This window comes from Hippocampus guttulatus, chromosome 9 (assembly GCF_054856545.1).
Source record: "Hippocampus guttulatus isolate MCC_2025c chromosome 9, RoL_Hgut_1.0, whole genome shotgun sequence".
Taxonomy (NCBI): Eukaryota; Metazoa; Chordata; class Actinopteri; order Syngnathiformes; family Syngnathidae; genus Hippocampus; species Hippocampus guttulatus.
In genome coordinates, this window is record NC_141269.1 from 13,910,160 (window position 1) to 13,937,883 (window position 27,724).

The following is a 27,724-nucleotide window of genomic DNA, read 5'->3' on the forward strand; positions in this document are numbered from 1 at the left end:
GTGATCCGGCAGGATCTTCACATTGCTTTGCAACAGTTCTTGATCTCTCAATTCTGAAATGTTTTTCACCTTCCTCTCACTTCTGAGGATCGCTACACTGCCATTATTGCCTGCGTGTTGTAATCATGATTGCAGGAAACTAAAATATGTGCGCAAAGGCAAGAGTCACAGGGTGAATTGCCCTCATTTCCATCCTTGAAACCATCTGTGATTGTTGCTTTTACACCATTGATGAGTGCAAACACAATGCCCCTCACCTCTTAGCAATGTTGTTGCCATCTGAGGAGGGGGGTGGGGTCTTTGTAGTTTGAACTATCGGTTTATTGATTGGAATAAGGGCAGCACAGTAACTAGTGGTTAGCACGTATTCCTCACAATTGTGAGGTCCTGAGTTTGAAGCTCCCGATGAAGATGGCAGAATGATATTGAAACTATCCATCATCCATCCATATTCTGATCAGCTTATCCTCACAAGGGTCGCAGGGCATGCTGGAGTCTATCCCAGCTGTCTTCGAACCTTGACGAACCCTGAAGGGAACTCAACATTCGCTACCTTCGCTCACACTCGCGACCACGGAGGACAAACTTGGTTAGGGGGTAGAACTGCTACAGTAGTAAAAGGCTATCGGCTGGCTGTGCTGCCATATTTTGTTATTGCTCATAATGGTGGCACTTGGAGAGCCAATGATTATTTGAGCTGGTATTGGGTAGAACAGATTATAGAACCACTGCAGCAGACATCCCTGGTAGCTAGCAAAATTGTTTAATGATGAAGAAATACATGTTTCATAACCTCTGAAATAGCAACAAGTCATTCCCTAAAACTAGTTCTGCTTTTCATGACGATTTATTGGATACACAGCTTGTTGCTTGGTCAAACAGACCTTATAGAACATGATGGAAGCATCCACTCCCCATGTACTGGGCGCACACAAACGCGCGTGCACATACGCGACACACGTACACACACACACACACACACACACACACGCGCACGCACGGAAATACACGCGCACGACCACAGGCAGGCGTTGCACGCTCCCGAGCACAGAACGCGCAACAAGCGGACCAGCGGACGAAGCGAGAGCGCGCACTCGGAGAGCAGAGGACGGACGCAAGGCGATGCCACGAGCGGGAAAACATCGCCTCTGACGGTCCAGCTGTTAATGTGTCTGGGTGTGTGTGTGTGTGTGTGTGTGTGTGTGTGTTTAGAAACCCAGGAGCGTTAAATTTGACGAAATTGGCACATTTTGTTTTTTAAAAATAGAAAGCATACGGCATCCGCCCTTGGTGTTGCGACTGAACACAATTCGTCGTGATGATGCCTTTTCACTTCGACGCGATTTGGCGATAAGTGCAAAGAAGGATGTCTTGCAACAATGTCGGAGGAAGATGCGCAGTCATGACAACAACAACAACGGGCTTCGGTGAAGTGTAGACGTCGAAAGAGGTCCGCACGGGGTCTGCGGCTCACGTTTATCTTTGGTCGTCTATTTTCTTCCCGCAAAGCCGATCGGACCTATCTACAACAAGGCCAACAGCCCATGGCGTCCGTGGCCATGAACGCCGTGGGAATGAGGGTACCAACGTGACGCACAGTACAGCGGAGAGTCGGGGACGTCATCGAGAGGACGGAGGTCCAGCAGAGAGCCCTCATTCCTGGAGGAGGGAGGAAGAGGAGGAGGAGGAGGAGGAGGGGGCGCCCAGTTGTTGTTGGACCCCTAATGACTGCTTCACTGTCTGCTGTATCACCCGTTATCACCACTGCCGAGAAGAGGGTTTTCATGGAACGGGCAGTGTAGTGGAGGGAGCAGAGAAGCAGGAGGATGGAGACGCAGTGAGCGAGGAGGAGGAGGATTGACGGTAAGATATGGACAGAAGATGTCAGGACGCACCCCGCCCCTCTCTCTGTGCCCCTCTCTCTCTTCTACACATGCACATGTACGGAGATCGATGCAATGGCATGACAGCAGGGGTTTATCTGCCCGCTCATAAAAATATACACCATTGCTCTTTCAGGGCTTGTGTTGCGCTCTCAAAAGTCTCTATGCATTTTATACCCTTGCCGTCATGGACAGACGGTTTAATTTATGTCCAGGCTCCCTAACAGATTGAATAGCATTTGCGATAGCAGACTAAACACCCCAATATCAACAAATAAAAAAAAGTTGATTATATATGCAGTACATTCATTTTTGGGTACCCACAGACATGTCGCTTAGGGAACCCGAGAGCATCTAACCTTACATTCCAAAACTGATGTCGATTATATTAGTTTTGATTGTACAGGGATGGACTCCATAGTACCTCCATTTGTGACCCCTTTTTCAGCAAGGCAAGCCATTAGATGAGTGTGATGTGATGCCCAGCTTGGCTACCATGAAGCTCCATGGGTCAGTAGTAAGCAAGAGTGAGATGAGTGGTGAAATATTCATGTTCATGTGATAAGTGTCCCCAAGGCTTTGCCAGACAGAGAGGTCTCAGAGTGTCCCACCAAAGGGGCACATTGTGAGCACGATCCAAATGCAGCTTCTCAGCGACGTCTCAAAACCTCATCGCACATGCACCGTTCGATCTGCGACGACTGGTTTGGCCAATTCACTGTAAATTTGAACACCGCGCGAGAAAAAGATTAGCATCGAGTGATAGAGTGTTCGGATTGAATGAGAGCTCATGTCAATTTCAGAGAGGTGTGGGTCAGCAGAGGAGGCTGGGCAAGCATGCATGGCAGTGGATGGAGGGAGGCAGATGAGTAAAGGATGAAAGGATGGAGGAGAGAGGGGCAAGGGGGAGAGATGCTCCGTGGCTGACAGGACGTCTGCTCTTGTGTCAGCCTGCATTTTATCTGCATGTGTAACCTTCACCGTGTGCATGTGAAGGTAATGAACTATAGCATATATATTTACCAGCTGGCCACAACATCATGACCACTTGCACAACCTAATTACATTCAAACAGAAGCGCTGTTTCAAACAGTCTGTCTTTGCAAAGATAATAATGCTCCGATTTGAAGGACTATTAATTTAAACCGTAATTGCATTTGTGCGATTACAATTTCCTGTAGTTGAACCAAAATTGATAATGCTGTGTGGGTGTGTGTGCAAGAGAAAACAAAATGTAATCAGGTGTGCTTTCAAGTACGGGTAATTTATATCGACACCCAAGGGGCAAAAGAAAGAGAATTGATTCGTTTTAATCCAGGCACACACACAACCAACCCAAGCATTTGGGATGGGTTCTTTTTTTGCTGTAGTCGATTAGAAAAATGTACCATGTTTGTTCCAAGTCCGTTTGGAAATATTCCACTGAAGACTCCTCGAAAGACTGCATCATACTGAGAGTTGTGTCTTTTGGCTCTCTTGTCATGAAAATGATCACCAAAAGGTCCCGCACACGCCAACAATGTTGAAATGCTTTTAATAAAATGTATCGCAATTAGTTACTGGCTAATGCTGGAAACTTACTGTACATCAACAGTTTTGATCCTTGTTCATCTTTTCTCATGTGTCGCAAAAAGCCCAGATGAGTGTTAATCATGAATATGTAAATCAGTAATCTTATAGAAAAACACAACAAGCATGCACCAGTGCTACGTACATCATCTGGAACAGTTCCAAATCCATATTTACCTGACACAGATGACATGCACATGAACACATTAAAAAAAACCCCAAAAAAACCATGACGCTCCCCAGAGATTCTGTTCCTCCCTCCAATGTACGTGTGCAGGTTGTTGCAGATGTGTTTTGCGCTACTCAATGTTGCCTATATAGCACTGTAGACTAACTTTTGGACTGGTCGCACTGGTGCGACCAGCCACCATATTTGCTGATGTATAGACGTCTAAATTGGCATACCATCGTTTCGTATCATGTAAAGATTGACAGTGACGGATGATTTTACTAGAACAACGACTGTGCTTGCACCAAGCAGCAGATGACAAAACAGATCAGTTAAGATGAAAAAAGGAAACGAGACCATGGCAATTACTGAAAAGAAAAAAAAAATGTGAAATTGATTATAATGAGTAAAATAGCAAGTGACTTCACCCCTCTCATTCTTCTCGATATATGTCAGCTGTTATTGATTGTATGGAAACCTCTTTATATTGACTGCATTGAGGGACTGGTTTAATTTGAAATGTCCGACTGTATTTGTATGCACCTCGCATATCGCCGAATGCGAGAAATGGCCATGTTTAATGTCATGTTCCCAAATCTGTTTGAACCACTAAAGTTGAGTTTATTGTAAAGGATGATACAAATATTTATTCACAAGCATCTGCCTGTTTTGTGGCACGCGTGATCCAAATGATCAGCCTGCAACATGAACTCATAGAATACACCGGTAGCGATTATTTTATAGTTGGAGACTGCACTGGCCATAAACATATTGTGTTTTAAAACAGTAGTACCCAACAATATTTATTATTCCACCTGTACCACGAAAAATAGACGAGAGCACAGTCTCGGTGAATGACAGCGAGGTGATTGGGAAGCTGTGCTTTTCTATAACAAGTAGTGCTAGTTAGATGGTCATTAACGTAGCAAAGTAAACATCCAAACGTGGATATTTATTTAATTTGTACAGGAAAGATTTACTGTGACTCGCTTTCCATGAAGGTGGATATATCTGTCCGAGCGTTTAAACATGCACTCACACTGTGAAATCGGATGACATTTTTACCAGAACACAGTGAAAAAATGGCAGCATTTGCGAGCATAACGGTCGCAGCGTCGAGCCCTGCTTTAAGTTTTGCTTTACCAAACAATCAGAGGGCGTAAAAATGCTGTCGGTCGAGAAACAGTCGCGTTGTTTATAAAGTGCAAATTACATTTGTCAGCATTTGTGATTCTGAAGGCTCTTGGCAGATTACATTGACAGTGCATCACATAGGAGGCCGAAATTTGATTGCGCGAAAAAAAAAATTAGTATCGACGGGAGGCCGAAAAAGGCTACAAAATGAAGAGAACACTCGAGAATGAAGAGAATACAGATCTTACAATTGAAATTTGATTGTTGCTTCAAAAGGCACAACATCAAACTGGTGAAGAGGTAATGAGGGCCTTTTGTCATCAATGTTGCCGATTGTGCAGTCGGACTTGACACTGTCCAGCATCAATGTGAAGTCCGACCGTCACGGTGAAGAATGTCTGACAAGAGTGCAACGTTTGAGTATCTCCTTCCACTGGCACATTTCATACAATGTGGTACTGTCCCTTTAAGTGTGAACATGTCAAACCCGTGTCCCGTAAAGGCTCTGGTGAACATGTGACATCAAATGTTCTCAAAGGGAGAAGTACATCATTCAAAGTGTGACCGTTCTCGCTCCTCCAGTTAAGAATAACACCAGCGGGTTTGTAACGATGTTTATGAATGACAGTGTTAATTAGGAAAGCTGAGAGCATGATTTATGGCTTGATAAATAGAGATGAGTGGACTCCAGGGCTCGAAGGCAGGTCTTGTGTCCGTCAGTTGAACTCGAAAAAGCAATCATACTGTATATTCACACATGAAAGATTTTTTGTTGTTGTTGTTGTTGTTATTGTTTTTTAATGATGTAAAGGCAGAAGATGGCATGTTCATTACGATTTGTACTTTCGTCCAGAAAAATGAGGTCAGCCTCAGATTATAGAGTCCTTTTATATGCTATGTATGGTGATCTTTGAGCAGTGGTGGTTTTTTCAAGACTCTGCCTCCATTTGATAGGAGACGCTTCCTTTTTTTCATCCTCACTGTATAGGCTCCACCTTTAGATTTTCTAGCTCCAGTCTGTTCCACCTGCCTTCAAACAAGCGCTAAACTGAATCTTCTCATCTTAGCTCTTCTCTGTCATATGTTGCCGTCGATAACCATTTTGCAGGGACACTCATCGACTGCAATGATGTTTTGTTCAACTATTCTGTATTTTGCGAAGATTTCATGCTGTAATATTTTGCGGCGCTTCGCTGCAACAACATACGCTGATGCACAAACCCTAACCAGCATGCGTTTAGAAGACACAGAAAGTTTTACTGAAACCTCACCATGTGGTGGTAAGAAAAACGTTGCTTAACGATATCCTCCATGCATATTAGGGCTCATTTTTATGTGTCCTGTGTTTAATGGAAAATGAATAACTAACTAACCCTGAGATATTTGGCTTGCTTCAGTGTCTTGCACTGAAAAAATATGGTTGTTGAATTTACTCAATTTTATTTCTTCAAGTGGTTGCGCGAAATAAAATCATAAAGATCCCGATATAAAGTAGACATTTTTAAGTAGACTATATAGCTATCCAGATCCAGAAATAACATTGAGTCAATGCAACACACCATTTTTTCCAGTGTGTACATTTCTAGATTTTGCATAAAGGTTCTGATCCAGCACAATATTTTGCATCTTTTTCCTTTTGAATCCAGACATGATACTGTAGTTTTTATTTTCGGCATATTATTATACTTCATGCAGATTGTCAATTCTGAAATCAAATTGATTCCCTTGCCCATCTTCTCATTTGATGGCTATTAATTTCCGCTACTGTGCTTTATAAATGTACAGAGTTCAAATAAAAAAATGGATAAACTCAGGCGCAATATTGTAAATCCTGGAGATGTTCAGATACCGAGAAAGCGCCATGAGTCACTGGAACGCAGCGCGCTGTTATCTCAGAGGATGCTTGCCGGGGGTAGGATTACAAGCTTGATGAATATGTGAGGAACCTTATCAACATTTAATCAACTTTCTAGCTGCCTTGAGACGATATGTTATTCTTCAGGTGAAAGAAAATCTACTTCAGTTTTCTCTTCACAAAGTGTATCTTGACACATGTAGGACAAATAAACATCAACGGTTTAGCATTCATGTAGCTGGATTCTATTTGTTTATTTGGGGTCCACGCATACTGATAATTAGGCTTCTTTTTTTTTGGGAGCATGATTCCCACCTTCTGAAGAAAATCTACAAAGGCCCATTTTTGGATGTCCAATAGATTCTGGAGCGATTATCCTGTGGTGTGGGGTATTGTTAAGAGTGATTTTTTTTCCCCTCAGTGATCTGAAAATGGTCGATGACGATAAACGTTGTTAAACCTGTTCAATTTTAACTATCGCAAATCGTTAGTGCGTTGTCAACACAAAGTTAAGCCGAGCCACGGATTTTAGGATTGTGCCATGAAACTGCTTGTTGCTCAATCAGGGAGGACTCAATTAGAGGAGCAACTGGTTGTGTTTGTATTGCGGGTGACCAAAGTCATTTGTCTCAGTCAAAAGTTTGTAAGCTTATTTTGTCTGCATTGCCTCTCTAGTTTTCCTCAGAATTACATTTTTGTTCAAATCAATCAACTTTATTAACTGAAGCACATTTCTTTTTCTTTTCGGAACATTTCCCAGCAGATTTTTCAACATTATTTCATCACAATCTTGCACCGTACAGCAGAAAAATCACTGGCAGACAGAAGGCCAAACAGTTCCCATGATTCAGAAATTCCCAACCAGCGGATGACATTGCACGGGATGTGAACGTTTACATTTTACAATTTTCAAAATTTACTCCCCTTTAAAGTCAAAATAACTTGTACTTGTACAGTGCTATTTAAGGACGGTGTTCAATATTTCATCAGGAAATGATTGAATGATTATGTAAAGTGGAATTGTGATTTAAATTTGACTGCGGTGAGCAGGTGGTGTTTGAGGAGTTTCTTAAAGATGTGTACAAAAGATGAGATAGCAAATATCACTTCTGTTTGCCCTTCTGGCACAGAGCAGAAGGTGCGGGCTCATAGCTAAGGCCATGAAAAGCATCCAACTTTGAAAATATATCCTGCCTGCAATTTGCTCTAATTTTTCGGTGTGGTGCATCGTGCTTGCCACTGCGTCCAGCGACAAATGCTGAAGGTCAAAATGGTAGCCTGCATTTCGTGCAACGCTGGTCCTCATGCTACCGATTTGGCGCTGAACGTTGCCTTTTGTTTCCTGCCTGCAACAAACAAATGATTGACATGTGGCGACACCTCCACTCCCCCGAGTCACGCATCGACCAGACAAACACACGGACTCGAAAGCCCCGTAAGTGGTCAAACTGCAGCGTGCATGCAGTCCCGTGGGAGCCGTGGAGGTCAACTGTCTGAAACTCCACTTCACTACATCTCAAACACAGGGCGCAGTGGAGTGCTTTAAAATGCACTTCTAATCTCTAGATATTACGGATGACACATTTTATGCCACATTAGATAGTGTTGTTGCCCGGTGTCAGAAGTGTAATGTTTGGGTCCCTCCCGCATCCTTTGACTCCCCTTCACACACTCACGCATCACTCGTCCATTAGCGGCACAGCACCACACGCCTGTTTTGTCACTTGGTGCTTTACAGCAAATTAGCCTCAGGCTGTGCTGCACTCTGCAGCCAAATGAGGAGGCAGTTACTCTCTCTTGATTTTATGGTTACTTTTATTATGGTGTGAATCTTTGTACCTGTGTGATTGAAATCATTTTTTACTCATCTCCGGCAGTCTAGCTTTATTGGCTATGACGTATCACTTGCTTTGGGTAGAGCAGCTTTTTTTATTTTATATTTTTATTTTTATTTTTTACTATCTCTATCAAGTATACGAAAGCATGGCGCTGCCAAAGTGGAGTAAACATATTTGGAATGGCAAATATGTGATCGCTTTAGAACGTACTCGCAAATATGTTCAAACATACTTGTAGGCTAAATGCTACAAGCAGAGTATTTTCCCATACTGCCATAGGGTAGTGACTTGCGCATGCGCAAGTAAAAAAAAAAAAGAAGCTTTATTTATTTATTTTTTTAGGATTTGGCCTACATTAACCAAATACGATTAAAAATGAAATAAATGTGCATTCATAATTTTATAATTTTATTATGGCTGCGGTTCATGATTTAAGTTCAGTATTTTGTTTTCCCATAATGTCACGGCTATTGACTTCTCAATGTGCATTTCCCGAATTTATTATTTTTTAAAATTATGCCAATACATTAGAAAATTAAGTAAGTAAACACTGTTTATTCGTAATTTTATGGTTTTATTATGGCTGTAGTGCATGATGTACAGTTACATTTACAAACAGAAAAAAACCCCCATCATACCATGAAAACATTAAAAGCTAGTACACTAGCACTAAGGACACTAAAGAGGCTGTGTGAGAGAGGCAGTCCTTTTCTCAAAATTTTTTAATTCATTTAATAAAGCAAGAACGACTTCATGCCGTCATGCAAATATACAGAGATGGGCAATTGACAACAAGTCAGTGGCCCAGGAACCCGTCCGGCATCGTCAGTTCGTCTTTTTAAACAATTTTATTTTAAACCCAAACTGTAATCATCAGTCGGTCAGTTTGTCGTGTTATTTTTACCGCGATTCCATCATCACTTCCCCAAGTCTTCGTTCCTTTTCAATGGTGACAGCAACACTTCCTCCTCGCGGAGGGAGTAGGAAGGCCTTTTCCACACATGACTATCTGAGATCTGTGTGACGTTTGTCTCAAAAATAAATGCGAATGCCCACTCATTCCCAAATGCACATTCAACACTTCACAAGCAGAATTGAATATTTAAATTTTTTTAAAAATGCACCCACAACCATTTAAAAAAAAAAAAACACCTGAAAATCACAAATATAATTTTGAGTCTGTAAAGCACTTGTGAAAATGCGGATGTATTTGTGTGAATAATTATTAGTCAAATCTCTCCTCATAGAGGGGCGAGAGTTTCACCCGGCACACAGAGGAGCGAGAAAGACATGATAGAAACAGAGCAAGGGGCCGCTGGCAGTAAGGAATAGTGAGGAAATGAGTGACAACGGCAACGTAGAATCTCGACACATTTAAACTTGATTGACAATACAGAGAGTGTAGAGTCTGCAAGGTAAAACAATTATTAATCGAGGTGCAAGCGTGTTCAATGCATCTGTTGCTGCTGATGTTGGAAATTTAATTGCAGTAACGTCAGCGCCTCCTACGAGAATCTCCTCCAAAACAGGGCAGATCATTTTGACACAGAAGAAACCGGATCAGCTCCTCAAAGCTGAGGCACTGGCCGTTTCTCAATGCGGGTCTTAACAAGAGACAAGATATCAGGATGCTGAGAAAAAAAATGTTTTTGTTTACAGCACTTCTGTCTCTCAGTGCAGAGGTGCGGGGTTCGATCCCGGCTTCGGCCTTCCTGTGTGGAGTTTGCATGTTCTCCCCGGGCCTGCGTGGGTTTTCTCCGGCTCCTCCGGTTTCCTCCCACATTCCAAAAACATGCCTGGCAGGCTGAGTGAACACTCCAAATTGTCCCTCGGTGTGACTTTGAGCGCGGATGGTTGTTCGTCTCTGTGTGTCCTGCTATTGGCTGGCAACCAGTTCAGGGTGTCCCCCGCCTACTGCCCGAAGACAGCAGGGCTAGGCTCCAACACGCCCGAGACCCTTGCGAGCATAAACGGATTAAAAAATGGATGGATGGATTATTTTAATTTACATTTTGCTGTGTTGTGTTTTTTAAATTATTCTGTTTTATTTCATTTAAAATTAGTTTGTTGGAAAAAAGCTTAAAGTATCACAAGTTCAAATGTAAATAGTTCAACTTTTTTGACCATCCATCCATTTTCTGATCTGCTTACCCTCACGAGGGTTGCGAGGCAGGTTTTTTGTATTTAATATTTTTGGAGGACTATGTAGAGCAAATAAAGGCATGCTGTAAATTACTGGAAGTAGCAGCAAAAATTAGAAGAGCTGTTTGGAGGCCGAAAGAGTTGTTATTTATTTATTTATTTTTTTGGTAAGCCAAGCCAAAGGAGCCACTTCTCTAAAAGGAGCCAGAATTCCCACTACTGCTACAAAGTACTTGTGAAAAGAGGATCATCTTCAACAGAGGATCAACCTCACCTAAATTCATGCAATTTTCAAAGAATTTATTCAAATTATTATGTTGATAGATTCACTTGCCATACATAAGTATGTATATATATATATATACTTGGCTCTAATTTTCCATCTGCTAAGACGTTTTATGGTAGTGTAAGCAGAATGCCAGAGCGTGTTTGGGTGTGATCACCTATGCACACGCAGTCCTGTCTGTGTGCGCTTATTTCACTCCAGGCCCACACACACACTTTCATTTAGATTGCCGCTCCTTCAAGTAGGCCGGCCGGTGGCCCGGGGCTGCATCCTGGTTGCAGGCAGGGAGCGCGTTGATGTGAACAGGGGGACTGGGTGTGTGGCTTTGTCAAGGCCCATCAGTGTCCTTGCTCTACTTACTCTGCACCAACACTTAAGGATGTGCTTAAGGATGTGCGTCTGAGCATGTACATGCATGTGTGTGTGTGTGTGTGTGCGAGTGTGTGTGTGTGAGAGAGAGAGAGAGAGAAATGGGGAATGCGAGCAACAGAACATGCCGCCATAAGGCTTTTTGGCTGAGATGAGACATTTATGCGCACTCGAATTGTTAGTGTGTGTGTCCAGTATCTGTGCGTGTGATAACACTGGAGAGGGTCTCATTCGAGGGAGCCTTTTTATGTACTGTTATGACCGTGTAGGGGTGTGTATGTGTGTGTGTGTGTGTGTGTGTGTGTGTGTGTGTGTGTGTGTGTGTGTGTGTGTGTGTGTGTGTGCGTGTCACTGTGGCCCTCAGGCCTTTAATACAGTTGTGTTGGTTCAGCGGACGTCAGTGGAAAGGCTACGAACTCACTTCCTTCAAGTATTCTTTTGGTCCCATGCTTTTCTTTGAGTGATGGAACATGCATACGTGCAATTATGTGAGCACATGATGCGGACAAAGAACATGCTCATCATGTAAATTAGTATCATTTCAACTGAATACATGGTGTGGACATGGTTTTAGTGAAGCATGGTTGAACTTGGAAATCGGATGTAATCTGTCTAATATTCCCTCAAGGGTTAGAAATGCTGTGTGCGCTTATGTGTGTGTCTGTGGGTTGGGTACACTCTCCTGCTGTAGTCCGTGCATGTTGGATGTTTGTGAAGGAATGACCTAAATCTGTCTCCCGTCATTATCAAGCACGAGGTTGCAGAGAAGCACAAGTCACATGTGAGCACACACACAACATGAGTCGAGTAGTAACAAATTGTAGCCTCATCCCACAAACTCATAGAACACACTTTGGCTTATCCCCCCCCCCCCCCCCCCCCCCACTGTAAATGTAAGCCTAAATATAACCTTCTCCGAGACCCAGTTCACCTCAAAGCAGAACTAACCCGTCATCCTTCAGCAACCCTTTTCAAGTCTTGTCAGAACACACACACACACACACACACACACACACACACACACACACACACACACACACACACATACACACACAAAAGAAGTTCAGTTTCAGACCAGGCTATAGGGTGTTTTCTTTGATTTTTGGTGAATATTTTCGTTATCTTAATGTCAAATCAAGTCAGCTTTATTGCCAAATGCTAATATGTGCAACATACAGCACAGATGACATTTCTTTCCTCTCAACCACAGTGCAAACATGCAGTGCATTGAAAACACACAGCTAAAAACGAGGCCAGCAAAACTGAATTGCATAAAAAGATATAAAGACATAGATGTATCAATATAAACAAATAAAACAATAAATAGCAATCAACAGACAACCAAGGGCACGTGCGATTATTGCGGGTTAAAGTTAGGTGTTTGTTTCCTATTACTCCATTTTGACCGATATCATTTTGAGCTGCAGTAAGTACTGTAACTACTCCAGCAATCAGAATGAGAAAAGGTTTGATGTGGAGTATGCAAAGGTCTACCATTGCCGGCAACTATAGCTATCAGAATGAAAAAAAATCATAACATTTGATATATGCTGATTTGTGGCACACTCTGGAATATGTGTTTTGTGGACTGTTCTTAAACACAGACAATAAGAGAGACACAGCATCCAGCACCATTATAGCATATACGCTGGAAGTGACATCAAATACAGCTGTGATCTTTTGACAGAAAGTTGCTGAAATTGTCCTACACATACAATGCATGTGCTTTGGTCGTAAACGTGGCGATGATGTGAAGTATGAGTGTGTAAGAAATAATAAGAAACTCCTATAAAGCCATATCGCCGATGGCAGCGTTAGTGATGTCACACTGTTTACTTGCTTTGCGAGGAGTATAGTGTGTGGTACCAGTATTCTTAACTGGGTGAGGGTTTTCTGAGAGTGTTGGACAGCTTTACTTATGTTTTCGTGCGCAGTAGTTCTTGTTTTGGAGTAGCAAAGTTTTCCCTCATAATCCTTCTTTATGCTTTATGGTGCTGAAACTGAATCGCTCTTCACGGCAACCGTTTTAGCCCCTCTTACAGTGTTATTTTGACCAATGCCAGTCTTGTTAACCCCAAATCATTTCCAGGGTGGGGACGTGGACTTACGTCCGTCCATCCATCCATTTCCTGAGCCGCTTAGTTTCACAAGGGTCATAGGGCATGCTGGTGCTTCTCCCAGCTGTCTTCGGGCAATAGGCGGGGGACACCCCGAACTGGTTGCCAGCCAATCGTAGCGTGGACTTACATCTTGCTATTAAATTACTCACGGAGATGGGAGACTCTACCATTTCCTCAATTGGAAATTGTGCTGTCTTCTGCTCAGCAAGGGCCATGAGTCACGTGACTGAATCCTGCCCGTTGATTTGCAGAATGAAGACTTTCATGATTTTCTCCTACTTGGCTGCCTGCCAATCAAAGGACACGTTTTCTTTTTGAGAGACTCCACAATGTAAAATGTCACATGTAATCACACACCTGCACACGCACACGCACACACACACACACCATATTATAGCATCATGATTACATGATGCAGTTAAACCTCAGTTTTCCTTCCATTCAGGATCTTGTGTTGGGTTTCGATTGAGCAGCCATCTTACTCTTGTTCCTCATGCTCTAGTGTACTTGCATCATGTTTGTTCTGTGCACTGTAACAGTGCACTGCAGCGCATCGCACATTCACCTACATTCAGCAAACATTCAGCTGTGTAGGCCGGCACTCCTTTTCAGGGGGTGGGGGAGATTGTCTCTGCTGCATCATTTATTTAGGATTACTGAAAAGTGGTCTAATGTGTGTGTGAGTGTATGTGACTGTGTGTGGTTGTGAGTGATTTCAACAAGCTGCGTGTGGATTGTAAAATTATGATTGTTTTGTGGGTCAGCGGCCATTGTTGCTCCGGGGCTCACGACGGACTTTCAACACACATTCACATATTTACTCTTAAAAATGCAGACGTACACAAACCCAGCATGTCTCTTTGCTCTCTCTCTCTCTCTCTCTCTCTCTCTCTCTCTCTCTCTCTCTCTCTCTCTCTCTCTCTCTTGCTCTCTCCCGCCATCGCTCTCTCCTTCCCCAGACTGCACTGGGCTGTCACCATGGTAACAGCAGATTGAGAGACTTTGCTACTCGATTGCTCAATTGTTATCTCGGTTTCTCTCGCACTCTCCTCTCTATCTGTCTGTTACTCTGCCTCTTCCCATCTGCTGCATTTCACATGTGTGTCAGCATCCATCCAGCGAGTGCAAAGATGCGAGCACACGCACATCATTATTATGCACAGAAGCAACGGGTGCAGCTCTTCACTCCGCATGGCTCACCTCCACCTCTGCTTCCTCCCCAGGCTCTCCTAACGCGGCTGGCGGTGTGACGACCGAACTCTTCCTTCCCGGCATGGCGGTGTCATTGTGCTTCTTGGGCGTGTGCGTGCTCACTTTGGCTCAGGTCGCCCCCTCCAGCCAAGGTAAGCATCACCACCGCCACAATCAAGAATTATGCCAAGATGTTGACCCCTGGGAAAACTGAGATTTGACAAGTGTAGCAAAAAAAAAAAATCCCAACAGTACAGTACATACAGTATGTGTCAGAGGTTGTAAATCACCATGCCGAGAGCCCCAAAATCAAGGAAAAGCCATCTTAGCAAAGTTTTCGGAAGACAGTGACCTACATAAACACAAGACTATGAACACATTTGAAGCGTGGCCAAAGGGAGTGTTTTAAAGCTGCCTGGAGCTGCTCCTTAATAAAGCATCAGTCATTCAGCACCATGGAGAGTTACGAGACGCCGCCAGCATACTGATCACGCCGCTGTCGTGTGCTCGCTTTAATCCTCGTTTGGCGACGACCTTTTCATGTGTACGCGCCACTCGGCTTGATGGGAACAGCAGATTTAGGTAATGCTAATGGGATTTTCTCCAATAACCAAGGTTTAGGTGGGTTAATATGCCTCTTTGTATATAATGGGGTTAGAAACCCCAAATCTTACTGTTGGTGCTCATATTTTGTTTTCCGCATGATGAAAGTTTCGAGTCAGTGTCACGTGAATTATAATTCAGAAACTTACAAGGGGACGGTGTTTTTAAAGTACATACAGTGTGTATTTAAAAAAAAATTATTTAGTGTTTGTTCTTAAATGTATGAGAATCGAAGTCATGAATGGCAAATGGTATCTTACCATACAAGATGAAATTGGAAATCCTTGGGAGAATGCTGACAATTTAAATTTCATGCAAGAAGGGGCCCTTCCACATTCGCTCTTGAGCTTGGCGAATGGCTGAATGCCCCCGCCATCCGCAGGAGTAGAAGGGGTCATCATGCCCATATGAGTGGCCAGCTTGGAGTCTGATCTTAACAACCTGTTTTGTTATCATGTCCACTGCGATTCGCTGGCGACCAGTCAAGGGTGAACCCCAGCTCTAGACCGAAGTTTGGCCCCAGATCACCCTAATGAGGACATTGGAAGGAAATGGATGGATGTGTGTGTGTGTGTGTGTGTGTGTGTGTATACTGATACACACTATATCATTTGTGCCATGCAAACTGTATTTTTACGTAGAAAAACAAAACAAAACATCAATCTATCCATTCATTATCTGACCTGCTTATCCTCACGACGGTCGCAGGGGCTCTGGAGCCTATCCCAGCTGTCTTCGGGCAGAAAGAGGGGTATACGCTGAAATGGGGTACATATAAGAGAACAACCATTCACACCTTGGGACAATTTAGAGTGTTCCATTAACCTATCATGCAAGTTTTTTGAAATGTGGGAGGGAAACCGGAGTGAAGAGAATTGAGTAAATTGAATGCACCTTTTTTTCATTGCAGAGCCAAATAGCCCAATCTGAAGTCCAACAATTTAAAAGCTGAATCACACTTTCAATCCGTAAAATGTGATAGTAACCACTTTTAGTTGTCATTCACAGATTCGATAAGCAGATCGCTTTTCCAATGAACACAAGTGCGTTGTTGAAGTGAATGTATTTGCTTCTCCTTTCCTGCACTCTCCACCCCAACCGTGACATCGCCAATCATCCTCACCTGGTCAGCCATGTCTCGGGCCGCCATGCCATTCGGGCTGTTGCGCAGGGAACTGGCGTGTGAGGGTTACCCCATTGAACTGCGCTGCCCGGGAAGCGACGTGGTGATGGTGGAGACCGCCAACTATGGACGTACTGACGACAAGATTTGTGACGCAGAGCCCTTCCAGATGGAGAACACGCAATGTTACCTTCCAGATGCACTGAAGATTATGGCTCAGAGGTGCGTGTGCGTGCGTGTGCGTGTGTGTACGCACCTCGTCCACTAGCTTGTGTCTTTCATAAGAGATGCAAATCGCTTTGTCGCTACGACTGGAAACAGATAAATCAATGGAAGCATCTGCCGTTTGTAGCCCGCTCCTGACCAAATCTGTCTGAGACGAAACATTACACCCAGCAAATGCGTTTGTTGTGTGTCTTTGTGTGTGCAAGTGCAATAATCACTCCAGCTAAATCTAGCTGCACCATTAGCTGTGTACTCAGCAGCGTTTTCCTCGAAGAACAAATCAATATTGGGGGTGAGGAAACAAACGGACAGCCCTTTGCTTCCCCTTTCCTGTAAATTAATCACTCTCCTTCTTTCTCTTCCCACTCCATCCCTCACTGTGTTGTGCAGGTGTAACAACAGGACGCAGTGCGTGGTGGTGGCAGGGGTGGACGTTTTCCCAGACCCTTGTCCTGGAACATACAAATACCTGGAGATCCAATACGAGTGTGTTCCTTACAGTGAGTATGCATTGACACGCATTGGGTTTGTGTGTGTGTGTAGTAGTAGTAGTAGTAGCATGACACTATATTCACATGTATTTTGACACTATATTCACATGTATTTGAAAATACAGTATACCGTATGGCACACAAAGATTCACCATATGGGCAAAAGTATTGGAACACTTGGTCATTGCATAAATGAAAAGGGAAAATGTAAGTCAGTATCGCTTAGCCCCCCCCCCCCCCCCTCTTTGGAGCTAAAACAGCTGACACTCTTTAGGGAAGCCTTTCGAGAAGATGGCTCTCAATAAGCACGGAAGTGTTTTTTCAGTTCAGTCGACTGGAACTGGAATCAGAGAGATGTCCAAAATGTGTTGGTAAGATGGAGGCTGACAAGGAAACCTGATGAGACCCGCCCAACCCCTGATTAATTGATGAAGATATGTGTCTCAATACTTTTTTGTTGATGCGGTGTGAAATCTTTTCATGTGAAGACATGTTTTACAGACTTTAATAACCTCTTGTATCCCTGAGATGCTTTCTCTCCTCAGAGAGGGTGAGCGCGTGCTTGAAATACAAACAGAAATTTGAAGGAACAAACTAGAGAACTGGATTTGCATACTGTATGTCTCCAGTGTGCGAGTGTGTTTGTGTGTGGAAGTGTGTGTGTTGTGTGTATGCGTGTGAGTGTGTGTGTGTGCATGGGAGGGGGAGGGGGAACATTTGAATCTGCGTGTGCATGTGTGTGTGTGTGTTTTCTTTTCCAGAGTCGCACCAAGCCCAGGAGTTGCTCTCTTTTCTCCACAGGAGTTGGACTAAAGGATTGAGCGAAGGGGGGGAGGGAAGGGGAGATGACGGGTGATGACGGAAGAGTGGGAAAGCGGCGATGAAGGGTTGTGGGGCTAAGGGCTCGTTTTGGGGATGAAAATGTTTGTGAAAATGGCACTCATAATCTGTGCACTTCTTTCTCTGCTTTCTATTTTCTTCTCCGTCTTTCTTTCTTGCTTGCATTCTTGCTTCTTTCATTCCTTCTTTTCTCCCCCCCTCTGATTTCTCTCTCTTTCTCTCCCTCTTTTTTTTCCCTATGCTTGAGTAGAAGTGGACCAAAAAGGTAAAGACAATACATTGTAGCATCTTGATCTCCTTCCCCACCCACGCCTCTCTTGCTCCCTTCCTTCTCTCGCTCTCACTTACCATTTCTCTCTCTTCCTCCTACCCTAGGACGTTGTTTGTAATCATGCTGGATGTTGTCCCCACCCTTTTTTCCATTTACTCCTCTGTTCTCCCCCCCATCCCTTGTTGTATGGAAATCAGTGTTTTTATCCAGTTTGATACAGGTTCTGCACACACTCTACCCCTTTCCTCCCTTCGTCTGCTCTTTCTGTCCTGTTTGATCTCATTGCACACATAAACAGCGCATCACCTTTGCTTTCTTTCTTTTTTCTTTCTTTCCACTCTTCCTTATTTTATTCCTTTCTACTTACTTTCTTTCCTCCTCACTTTCTTTATTTCTGTCTTTCTTTCATTTTTCTTTCACTCTTCCTTTCTTCCTACTTTTCTTCCTTCTTCCTTTTTCCTCCTTTCCTTCCTTCTTTACACCCATCTTTCCTTCCACTCTTCCTTTAATTGTTCCGTCCTTCCTTCCTTCCTTCCTTCCTCCCATCCTTCCTTCCACTTTATGCTTATTTTCCCTTTTCTTCCCCTAGGTAGAGTCCCTTATTTATCTTCATAGGACAAATAAGACCAAATCTGTGTGATGGGTGTGGATGTGTGCTTATTAAGCACTGCTAATATATATGTAATATATGTGTGTGTGTGTGTGTGTGTGTGTGTGTGTGTATGCGTGTGCGCGCGTGCGTGAGCGCGTTTCCATGTGTGAATGTGTGTATGCATGCTTTCTTGCATGCCAGCGTGGGACTGTACAGTAAACCTATGTGTCCATATATAATTTATTTATTTTTTGACATGTGGGTGGACCAATCTTTGTGCTCGTTGTAAACTAACCTGCCCTCTCATTCACTTTAAGGCAAAATGTAGCCCTGCCCTCTGCGGCCCTGATTCTACCTCACACTGCACTAACCGACACACCCACACACCTATAACATACTCACACGACTTTCATTGCAGTGTCCCCTGTTATATTACTCACCACACAAACACAAACACACGCACGCAGTTGCACCCCACACAGGCTCACACACGCACACGCACACACACACACACATGCATGCACACACACACAGACATATGCTCACTTTTACGTCTCGTCTCTTGCTTGCCTGTTGACATCAGCACAGGTGTTTTAAAGCGCTTTGTGTCTCCTCTTCTTTGTCTTCCTTTAATCTCATTGCATCAACTGCATTTGGCTCAATCCAATTTTCATGCATTCATCCTTTTCCACCCACAATCTTTCCTCTTTCTCCCCCTCCCTCTCTTTGTCTCTCTCTCTCTCTCTCACCATCATCCATCCATATCATCTGTCCTCTCTCTCACATCCTTCTTTCTGACAACTCCCATCTCCCAGTTTTCGTCTGTCCCGGATCACTGCTCAGCATCCAGCCACCTTCCTCTCAGCTGGAGGCAGAACATCAGTCAGGGGCGTGGTGTAAGGATCCTCTGCAGGCTGGCGACAGACTATACGTCATGCCATGGACGCCGTACAGGACCGAAGTGCTTTATGAATATGCTTCCTGGGACGACTATCGGCAGAACCGTGTCACCACTACCTATAAGTGAGTGTGCGTGCAAAACATCGGCAGGTCTGGCTTTGAAGTGACTATTTGCTTTTCTTCCTCTTTGGTCTTTGACAGCCCAAATGTTGTTTACTCCCAATCCAAGTCAATTTAAAGTCGTGGCTTGGAGGCCCACTTTTATGATTCCATTAAAGCCATCTTTTATTATTAATATAATTTTATCTGTAGTCTCTTTAAAAGTATACATGGAATTTTAGGTTAAAATAATACCAAGCAAGTTTTATTGGGGTAGAACTACATCAAATTAACCTGCATGTACCAAAAAAAACAAAAAAACAAAATTGAGTGTTTGAACATGAAAACTAAAATCACTGTTGTTGTGTGTCTGTGTGCGTGCGTGCGTTCATTGAAGAGATACGCAGCCCAAACTGTTGTGTTACAAAACAATGTGCTTTATTTCCATTATCCTAGACTTCCAAGTCGTGTAGACGGTACAGGTTTTGTGGTGTATGATGGCGCCGTATTCTATAACAAGGAACGTACACGGAACCTGGTCAAGTATGACCTGCGAACCCGCATTAAGAGCGGCGAGGCGGTGGTGGTCAATGCCAACTACCACGACACGTCTCCTTACCGCTGGGGAGGGAAGTCAGACATCGATCTGGCAGTGGATGAGAATGGCCTCTGGGTGATCTACTCCACTGAAGCAAATAACGGACGCATTGTGGTCAGCCAGGTAACACAGACTACAAATTTGAGAAGCGAGAGCAACACGATAGCATTTTCGCTCGTCTTTCCACCTCTTCCATGTTTTCCAGGTGAACCCGTACACCCTGCGCTTCGAGGGCACGTGGGCCACAGGCTTTGACAAACGTGGGGCGAGCAATGCCTTCATGGCCTGTGGTGTGCTCTATGCGGTGCGCTCAGTCTTCCAGGATGATGAGGGGCAGGCGGATGGCCGTGTGGGCAATGATATGGTGGTTTATGCCTATGACACCAGCCGGGGGCAGGAGCTGCCCATTCAGATCCCCTTCCCCAACGCTTACCAGTACATCTCTTCCATAGACTACAACCCTAGAGACAACCAGCTGTATGTGTGGAATAACTATTATGTTCTCAGATACCCGCTTCAGTTCACGCCACCACCACCAACTAAAGGTCTGTTGATCCCGAACCTTGATTGGTGTAACTCTGAGGCGTCTACAGACCTGAAGTAAAGTTTTCGTTCCCTACAGGTCCACTTTCCTCTTTGATGACAACCGTCCGCTCTTACACGGCTACAATTGCACTGACTCCTGTGCGGCCATCAGCCTCGCACCCAGTAGGCGTCATCAACCGAGGACCCTTTGACCAGAGGCCAATAACAGCCATGGTCCCCTTAACGCCCCGCCCCCCTTTGCGTGTTCCCTTGGCCCCAGGGGGCCCTGGTCAAGTGGGTGGATGTGAAGGAAGAGTGGCCAGAGGGGTACAGTGGCCCCCAACTCTGAAAGGGGAGACCGTGGAGAGGCCCTGCCCCAAAGGCTCACTGGGTAAGACAGACGTGTGTATGTGTGCGTTTGTTTCATCATGTTAGTGTTTTATTACGTGTGTGTGTGTGTGTGTGTGTGTGTGTGTGTGTGTGTGTGTATCTTGTTTCCATTTGAAATGTAGTCACATGCCCTCGCTTTGAACTCCCCTTCACATGACAGAGAAGAAACAGTCGTTATACTTTTTACAGTCACGGTCCGTCAACTTTTCCTCTCGGTGCACAGCTGTCTTTCTCTGTGCTGCTCTGCCCCACAGGAAAAGAGGACATTTTGTCTGTTGCACATTGTGCCTCCTAATCCTGTTTTATGGTTCGATTTCGGAGCCGAGTTAAACTGGGGAATAATTCTCCATCATAATTGAAGTGACCTAGTTGCATCTAATTTTCAGACATGTAAACCAATATAATGTTTCTGCCTCTCATGGCCTTTAATTATTCGGTCATATGACTCAGCCTTCTCGAACGTCTGTACCTGTGTCTTGTTCTGCAGGGATAGCGTCCTATGAGTGCATGACGTCGCCAGTTAGCTGGAGCTCCAGAGGTCCTGACCTATCTAACTGTACCTCTCCGTGGGTCAGCCAGATTGCACAAAAGGTCAGTTACATATGCACACACCTTGTGCAAACGGTCCGAATCCCATTAAGAAGCAACTCCCACTTTAAATGTCAAACATGAGTGATTCTGGACAACGCTACTTTCCTCCAGATTAAAAGTGGAGAGAACGCAGCAAATATAGCTGGGGAGCTGGTCAACCTAACCCGGGGACGGATCTATGCAGGTGATGTCAGCATGTCTGTCAAATTAATAGAACAGTTACTGGACATCTTGGACTCCCAGCTTCAAGCCTTGAGACCAGCCAATAAAGAGTCTGCAGCACGCAATTACAATAAGGTGGATTGCTCCTTGAATTCATGCTGATGTGTACTTGACCTTTTATAGGAAAGAGGAACCAAATGTCAGCACGGGTATTTTTAACACGGATGTTGTTTTCTGTCTTTCTAGCTGCAGAAAAGGGAGCGCACGTGCAGGGCGTATGTGCAGGTAGGTAACCAATGCATGGATGGACAAATGGATGTGAAATGAACGGATGATCATTGGCTAGATGAACCGACAACTCACGGATGGACAGACCGCTGGGTAGATGGATGAGGAATGATGGAAAAAGGAAAATGGATGGACAGACGGAAGGATGTAAGATTGCATCGGGGATGACTGATGAATGATGGATAGACAGGTGACCATATGCAACAATGATGGACACAAAAGTGCTCATGGACAGATGGACATATGAATGAATGGATGATTGAAGGGCCTCCAGAATAGATGCTGGACAGGTTTATGAACGGATGAATGATGACTGATTGATATATGGTAGGTAGACGGATGGAAGCACGCAAGATGGAAGAATGGATGGATGGATAACTGTGAGATAGACAATGGATTGATGGGGAAACAGATACAGTAAGATACAGAGGTAGAAGTGGCAAACTGACAGTCAGGTGAATAATCGACAACAAAGGGGCGGATTATTGAGTGGCGGATGATGAATGGATAAATGAATGGTTGAAAATGACGGTTTAAATATGGCAATGGGCGGATGGAAGCATGCAAGTTGGAAGAATGGATGGATGGAAGCACAGATGGATTCACGGATAAAAGGACAGATGGAAGGATGGACAGGCGAATGGATACACCAACAGAATGTGATCTACCTTTCTCCTCGTCAGGCTGTGGTTCAAACGGTAGATAACTTGTTGGGTCCCGAGGCTTTGGTGTCCTGGGCTGACATGAGCAATTCTGACCAGTCCCGCTCTGCATCACTCCTGTTGGACGCGGTCGAGAAAGGAGCATTCCTGTTGGCCAACAACCTCTATGAAGGTCGATTCAGTGACAGAGCACCAAATGTCGGTATGTTGTCTCCCTTTTTCTGAGCGCAGAACATAGCGCCATTTTAAAACAAGCTTCTCGTCCTGACATTTCTGTATGTGTGTGATTAGATCTGGAGGTGTACGTGCTAAACACAGAGGCGGACATACAGGACCTAACTTTCCCGCACTCCTACGACAGCGACAGTATCCTGCAGATCTCAGCTGTGGCCCTGCAGCAGTACAGCAATAATGGTGTGAATATTTAATTTATTTCACAATATTTACAACAGTGGATCAACCACAATTACAACTGATGATTGATTGTGGACTTCATGGGATGATCACACTCGTACACAATCAATGACGATATGCCTCTAAATAGCTTGCTTCCTTCACTGTACAGGCCAAGTGAAGTTGGTCCTCTCTCTGTATAAGAACTTGGGCACCTTCCTGAACACCCAGAACTCCACCTTGCGGCTCGGACTTGGACTCGGACAGGGGTCAGAGGTCAGGCTCAGGAGCCTGGTGGTCAACTCCCACGTCATCTCTGCCTCTGTGCACAGAGGCTCCAATAGAGTGTTCCTCTCTGAGCCCGTGGTTTTCACTCTCAGGCACCTGCAGGTCTGCTGGGAAATGCAACTTTGGCAAGAAAGATTCTCGATCATATTCATCAACATTTAAGAGTTGGTTTTGTGTCGCGCCCACAGCTGGACAACCACTTTGGTCCCAACTGCTCTTTCTGGAACGCCTCAGGGGTCTCCGGGACTGGCAAGTGGTCCACACAAGGATGTCGCCTGTTACACACCAACAATACGCACACGACTTGCGCCTGCAACCACCTGTCAAGCTATGCTGTACTCATGACGTACCAGCAACCGGCTGTAAGTGAACGCTCAAGTCCACAAACTTGTATTGGCTGTGGTTGTGTTTTTTTTTTTTTTTTAACAAAAAACGCCATTGAAAGGTTGACATGAAAAAAAAATTTTCACACTTTTTAGAATTGTGTACAAGAATTCTGATGCTCCAGTTTCTTTGTTCGGCATTGAATGCTATATAATTTTGCCACAGGATGACTGACAGGTAGATGCTGTCATGTTGACTGTCTGTTTGACATAAACTGTGTTTTTGCATTCGTATTTTGCAAGTCAACAGAAGCCAGCCAAAAGTGTTGTAAAAGAATCAACAGTCATTTCTCGAAGTCTTATATGTGACTCCCTTGATTAATTACGGCAACACCGCTGCGTCTCAAACTCCAAGATACGGTTCAGTTCTCGAATTAGAAAGGCTGATAAAATGTTGTGATTCCAAATAGTCTCCAGCAGTCAGATCCCATTTTTGCACTAATTTGTAAGATAAAGACGTTTATTAATTCATCATTCAATTATCTTGAGTTGAAACTGTGAGAGAGATTTTTCTGAACGCTGCAGGCTGCTGTGCTTTGGTCTCCCATGAAACACAATTCAAGTGCTCGATGTATTTTTAATTTTTTTTGTCATCCATCCAACTATCAAACATGTTATCTGTTTTTCTATTTGGGTTTCACAGTCTGGTGTGGGAGTAGAGGAGCTTCTGGTCTACATCGTCTCCTGGGTGGGCATCTCAGTTGCTCTGGTGTGTTTGGCCACCTGTCTTACCACCCTGTGCTGCCAGGCGGCACCGTGGCACACTGACCACAGCACCATCCACTGCAACTTGTGGGCCAATCTGCTCATCACTGAGCTGCTCTTCCTCGTTGAATCCATTAAGACGCAATATACCGTGAGTTTTACCTAAAACATGAGAGGTGCTCGGAAAACTTTTGTTTCTCTTGTTCTTGTTGTATTCTGCTTTTCTCACACTTATAATTTATAGGTCGTGTGCTCCATCATTGCCGGCCTGCTGCACTTCTCGCTGCTCTCAGTCTTCTGCTGGCTATGTCTGGAAGCGGTGGAACTGTACATTTTGCAACGTGAGGTGTTTGAGGGTCGTAACTCCAGGCGGAAGTATTTGTACCTGAGTGGCTACTCCGTACCCGGGCTGGTGGTGGCTGTGTCTGCAGCCATTGACTTCAGAGGCTACGGCTCAAAAACGTTGTAAGTTCATCACACTACTATTGCGCAGTGTGTGAATGTGTGTGTCCCAAGATACTGTATGCGCCTTGCATACGTGATCACTTGTTATGACATTCGGAACACTCATGTAGCAACATAAAATGTTGATTAAAGAATATGCTGTTCGGATTGACACTGTCACTGAGCAGCCGGATGGCTCAGTGGGTAAGACCACCGACAGAGGACCCGAGTTCAAATTCCGGTCAGGCCGAACGATAACGTCCACGCAGGTCCTCAGTCAAGACCCGCCAAATTATACCTCAGATCAGTGATACAAATAATGATTGAGTCATGCAAATGAATAAGTGTCTGGTCTGTGGAGAGAAAATGAATTAACTCCTGTTATGGTGTACATCAGCCAGGAGGAGTGGCCTATAAGGTTAAAAGTATATTACTATAGATAATGTTAATATGATCATTAATGTTATTTGTTCGAACAAGAGTTTGTTTGATTTTGACTTTTGAGGTCTGCACAATAAATATTCTCAAAACCCTGGTGTCAGGTCCATGGGATGAACCTGCAAACAAAAAAAAAAAGTTCCACAAAAGTAGAACTTTGCTCCGCAAATTAACTCATGACCTTGATTCATAAAGTGCCAACCAATACTGTTTTATTCTTGTAAAGGCACATTTTCTGATCCCACTTTAGAATTGCTTAACATTAAGGACTGTGATTGTATCGACAGATATTGATGTTGTCATAAGAGGGAGCACATAACTCCTACTCTGGCATCCCTTCACTGGCTCCCCATACATTTTAGAGTTATTTTCAAGATCCTATTATTTGTTTTCAAATCTCTAAATGACCTCGCGCCACCTTACCTCTCTGAGCTCATCCGCCCCTACGCACCTGCCCGCTGCCTCAGGTCTGCGGACCAGACATTATCAGAAGTACCAAGAACTAAACTGAGGCTCAGAAGGGATCGAGCCTTTTCTGTTGCTGGTCCCTTTCTCTGGAATGACCTCCCACTGAACATTCGACAAGCCTCCTCTTTGCCCATCTTTAAAACCCGCCTCAAAACTCACTTGTATTCTTTGGCACTTGACTCAGCATGTCCCAAATTATGATCTGAGTTATACTGTTTGGTGCTCTCTACCGTCTTTGACACTGATTTGTTGTTTTGCTTTACTGTTGTATGTGTTAGTTGCTCCATGTACAGCACTTTGTGTGCAGTGATGGCTGTTTAAAAGTGCTCTATAAATACATTTGAGTTGAGTTGTTTGTGTTCCTCCTCTAATATGTTTTTTGTGTGTCTTTATTCACAGCTGCTGGCTGCGAACTGACAATTACTTCGTTTGGAGTTTTCTTGGACCGGTGGCCGTTATAATCACGGTGAGATTGTTGTTCCTGCCCTCATACAGAGTGAACCATTTATGTGGTTTACATATGTATGTGTGAAAAAAAGCCGTGCGTTGACAGTTTGTATTCTGGTCTGCAGCTTAACCTTGTGATCTTAGTGATGACCTTACATAAGATGCACAGCACTGCGGCCCTGAAGCCCGACTCCAGTCGCCATGACAACCTGAGGTTTGTAATTGTCTTTGGATCTGACAAACAAAATTGTTACTGGGCAAATTTTGGGTCAAAACCAGCCCCGATTCTGAAAAACAATTCAGTCAGACGTGGAGCAGAGGTTCACCTTGTGGTATTAGCTTCAGGCAGGATGCAACATTTGTAACAACAAGCCACCAGCGTGATGAATCAAAAATGATAAATTGAGTAGTGTGATGGTTGACAAGAGTCAACTAAGCTCCGAAGAACGGTGCAATTCTGCGTATTACAGCCACGCAACCTCTCAATGAACAGATATTAGCATTGTCCATGAAGGTAAGAATGTATTGAATCGGGCCCATGACAGCAGTACTTAACTGCAGCCGGGAGGAAGACCCATCAGGACCACTCCTACTGACACTGTGTTGTTGCAGTCTGTTGCTTGGTAAAAGATCAATCCTCCGCTTTAAACGGTATTGAGGAATGACGGCTTGATTGCCATCCAGCTATCACACGTGACCTCAGTCAAACCGGTTTATGAAATGCTTGCGTTATCCTTCTTCTGACTGACCATGGATTTTTATTGATGTTCAAGCAAGGATTTTCTCATGACATTGATGTGCGGTCTTGTGTGTCCAGGGCGTGGGCAGTGGGCTCGTTGACGCTTCTCTTTCTGCAATGTGTCAACTGGTCCTCAGGCCTGATGTTCTTGTCCGCGCCCTCTCTCCTCCTGGCTTATCTCTTCGCCTCCCTTAATACAGCGCAAGGCTTCCTCATCACCATCCTGCACTGCACCCTCACCAGGAAGGTCAGCCTCAGAGCTGAGCATCGTTATCTTGCCGGTTATGTCACCGCCGACGTTGTTCTTTGTGTTAAGGGTCAGAAAGACTACAGCCGATGTCTCCGTCTTTCCCAGTGTTGCGCAACCTCTTCGTCGAGCTCTCCGGACTCGGCCAAGGGCGCTGCATTGCGCTCCAACAGCCGCTACAGCAGCAGCCAGGGGCGGAGGGCCACGGCGAACAGACAGGTGCTCACTCCGTTTCATGCACTTGCTTCAAGTCTGA

The 27,724-nt window shown here is 44.3% G+C and overlaps 1 protein-coding gene across 8 annotated transcripts in view; it reads left to right on the plus strand.

Annotated features, from left to right (window-relative positions):
- The first annotated feature begins 1,024 nt into the window (after nt 1–1,024).
- adgrl1b (adhesion G protein-coupled receptor L1b) overlaps nt 1,025–27,724 on the plus strand; it is a 32,139-nt gene continuing 5,439 nt past the window's right edge. For 2 of the 8 annotated variants that reach the window (XM_086119781.1, XM_086119785.1), the window contains exons 1-21: nt 1,029–1,863; nt 14,589–14,708; nt 16,291–16,504; nt 16,898–17,007; nt 18,089–18,103; nt 19,517–19,724; nt 20,157–20,421; nt 20,504–20,843; nt 20,921–21,214; nt 21,701–21,804; nt 21,916–22,101; nt 22,213–22,251; nt 22,938–23,118; nt 23,208–23,330; nt 23,482–23,699; nt 23,786–23,959; nt 24,624–24,836; nt 24,930–25,150; nt 26,435–26,501; nt 26,608–26,696; nt 27,300–27,687. In XM_086119781.1, the coding sequence (XP_085975907.1) occupies nt 14,639–14,708; nt 16,291–16,504; nt 16,898–17,007; nt 18,089–18,103; nt 19,517–19,724; nt 20,157–20,421; nt 20,504–20,843; nt 20,921–21,214; nt 21,701–21,804; nt 21,916–22,101; nt 22,213–22,251; nt 22,938–23,118; nt 23,208–23,330; nt 23,482–23,699; nt 23,786–23,959; nt 24,624–24,836; nt 24,930–25,150; nt 26,435–26,501; nt 26,608–26,696; nt 27,300–27,687 (3,519 nt within the window). In that variant the 5' untranslated portion in view covers nt 1,029–1,863; nt 14,589–14,638. Of the gene's footprint in view, nt 1,864–14,588; nt 14,709–16,290; nt 16,505–16,897; nt 17,008–18,088; nt 18,104–19,516; nt 19,725–20,156; nt 20,422–20,503; nt 20,844–20,920; nt 21,215–21,700; nt 21,805–21,915; nt 22,102–22,212; nt 22,252–22,937; nt 23,119–23,207; nt 23,331–23,481; nt 23,700–23,785; nt 23,960–24,623; nt 24,837–24,929; nt 25,151–26,434; nt 26,502–26,607; nt 26,697–27,299; nt 27,688–27,724 lie in introns of all 8 variants that reach the window. The other 6 variants (XM_086119783.1, XM_086119790.1, XM_086119782.1 and 3 more) reach the window with 6 other exon arrangements.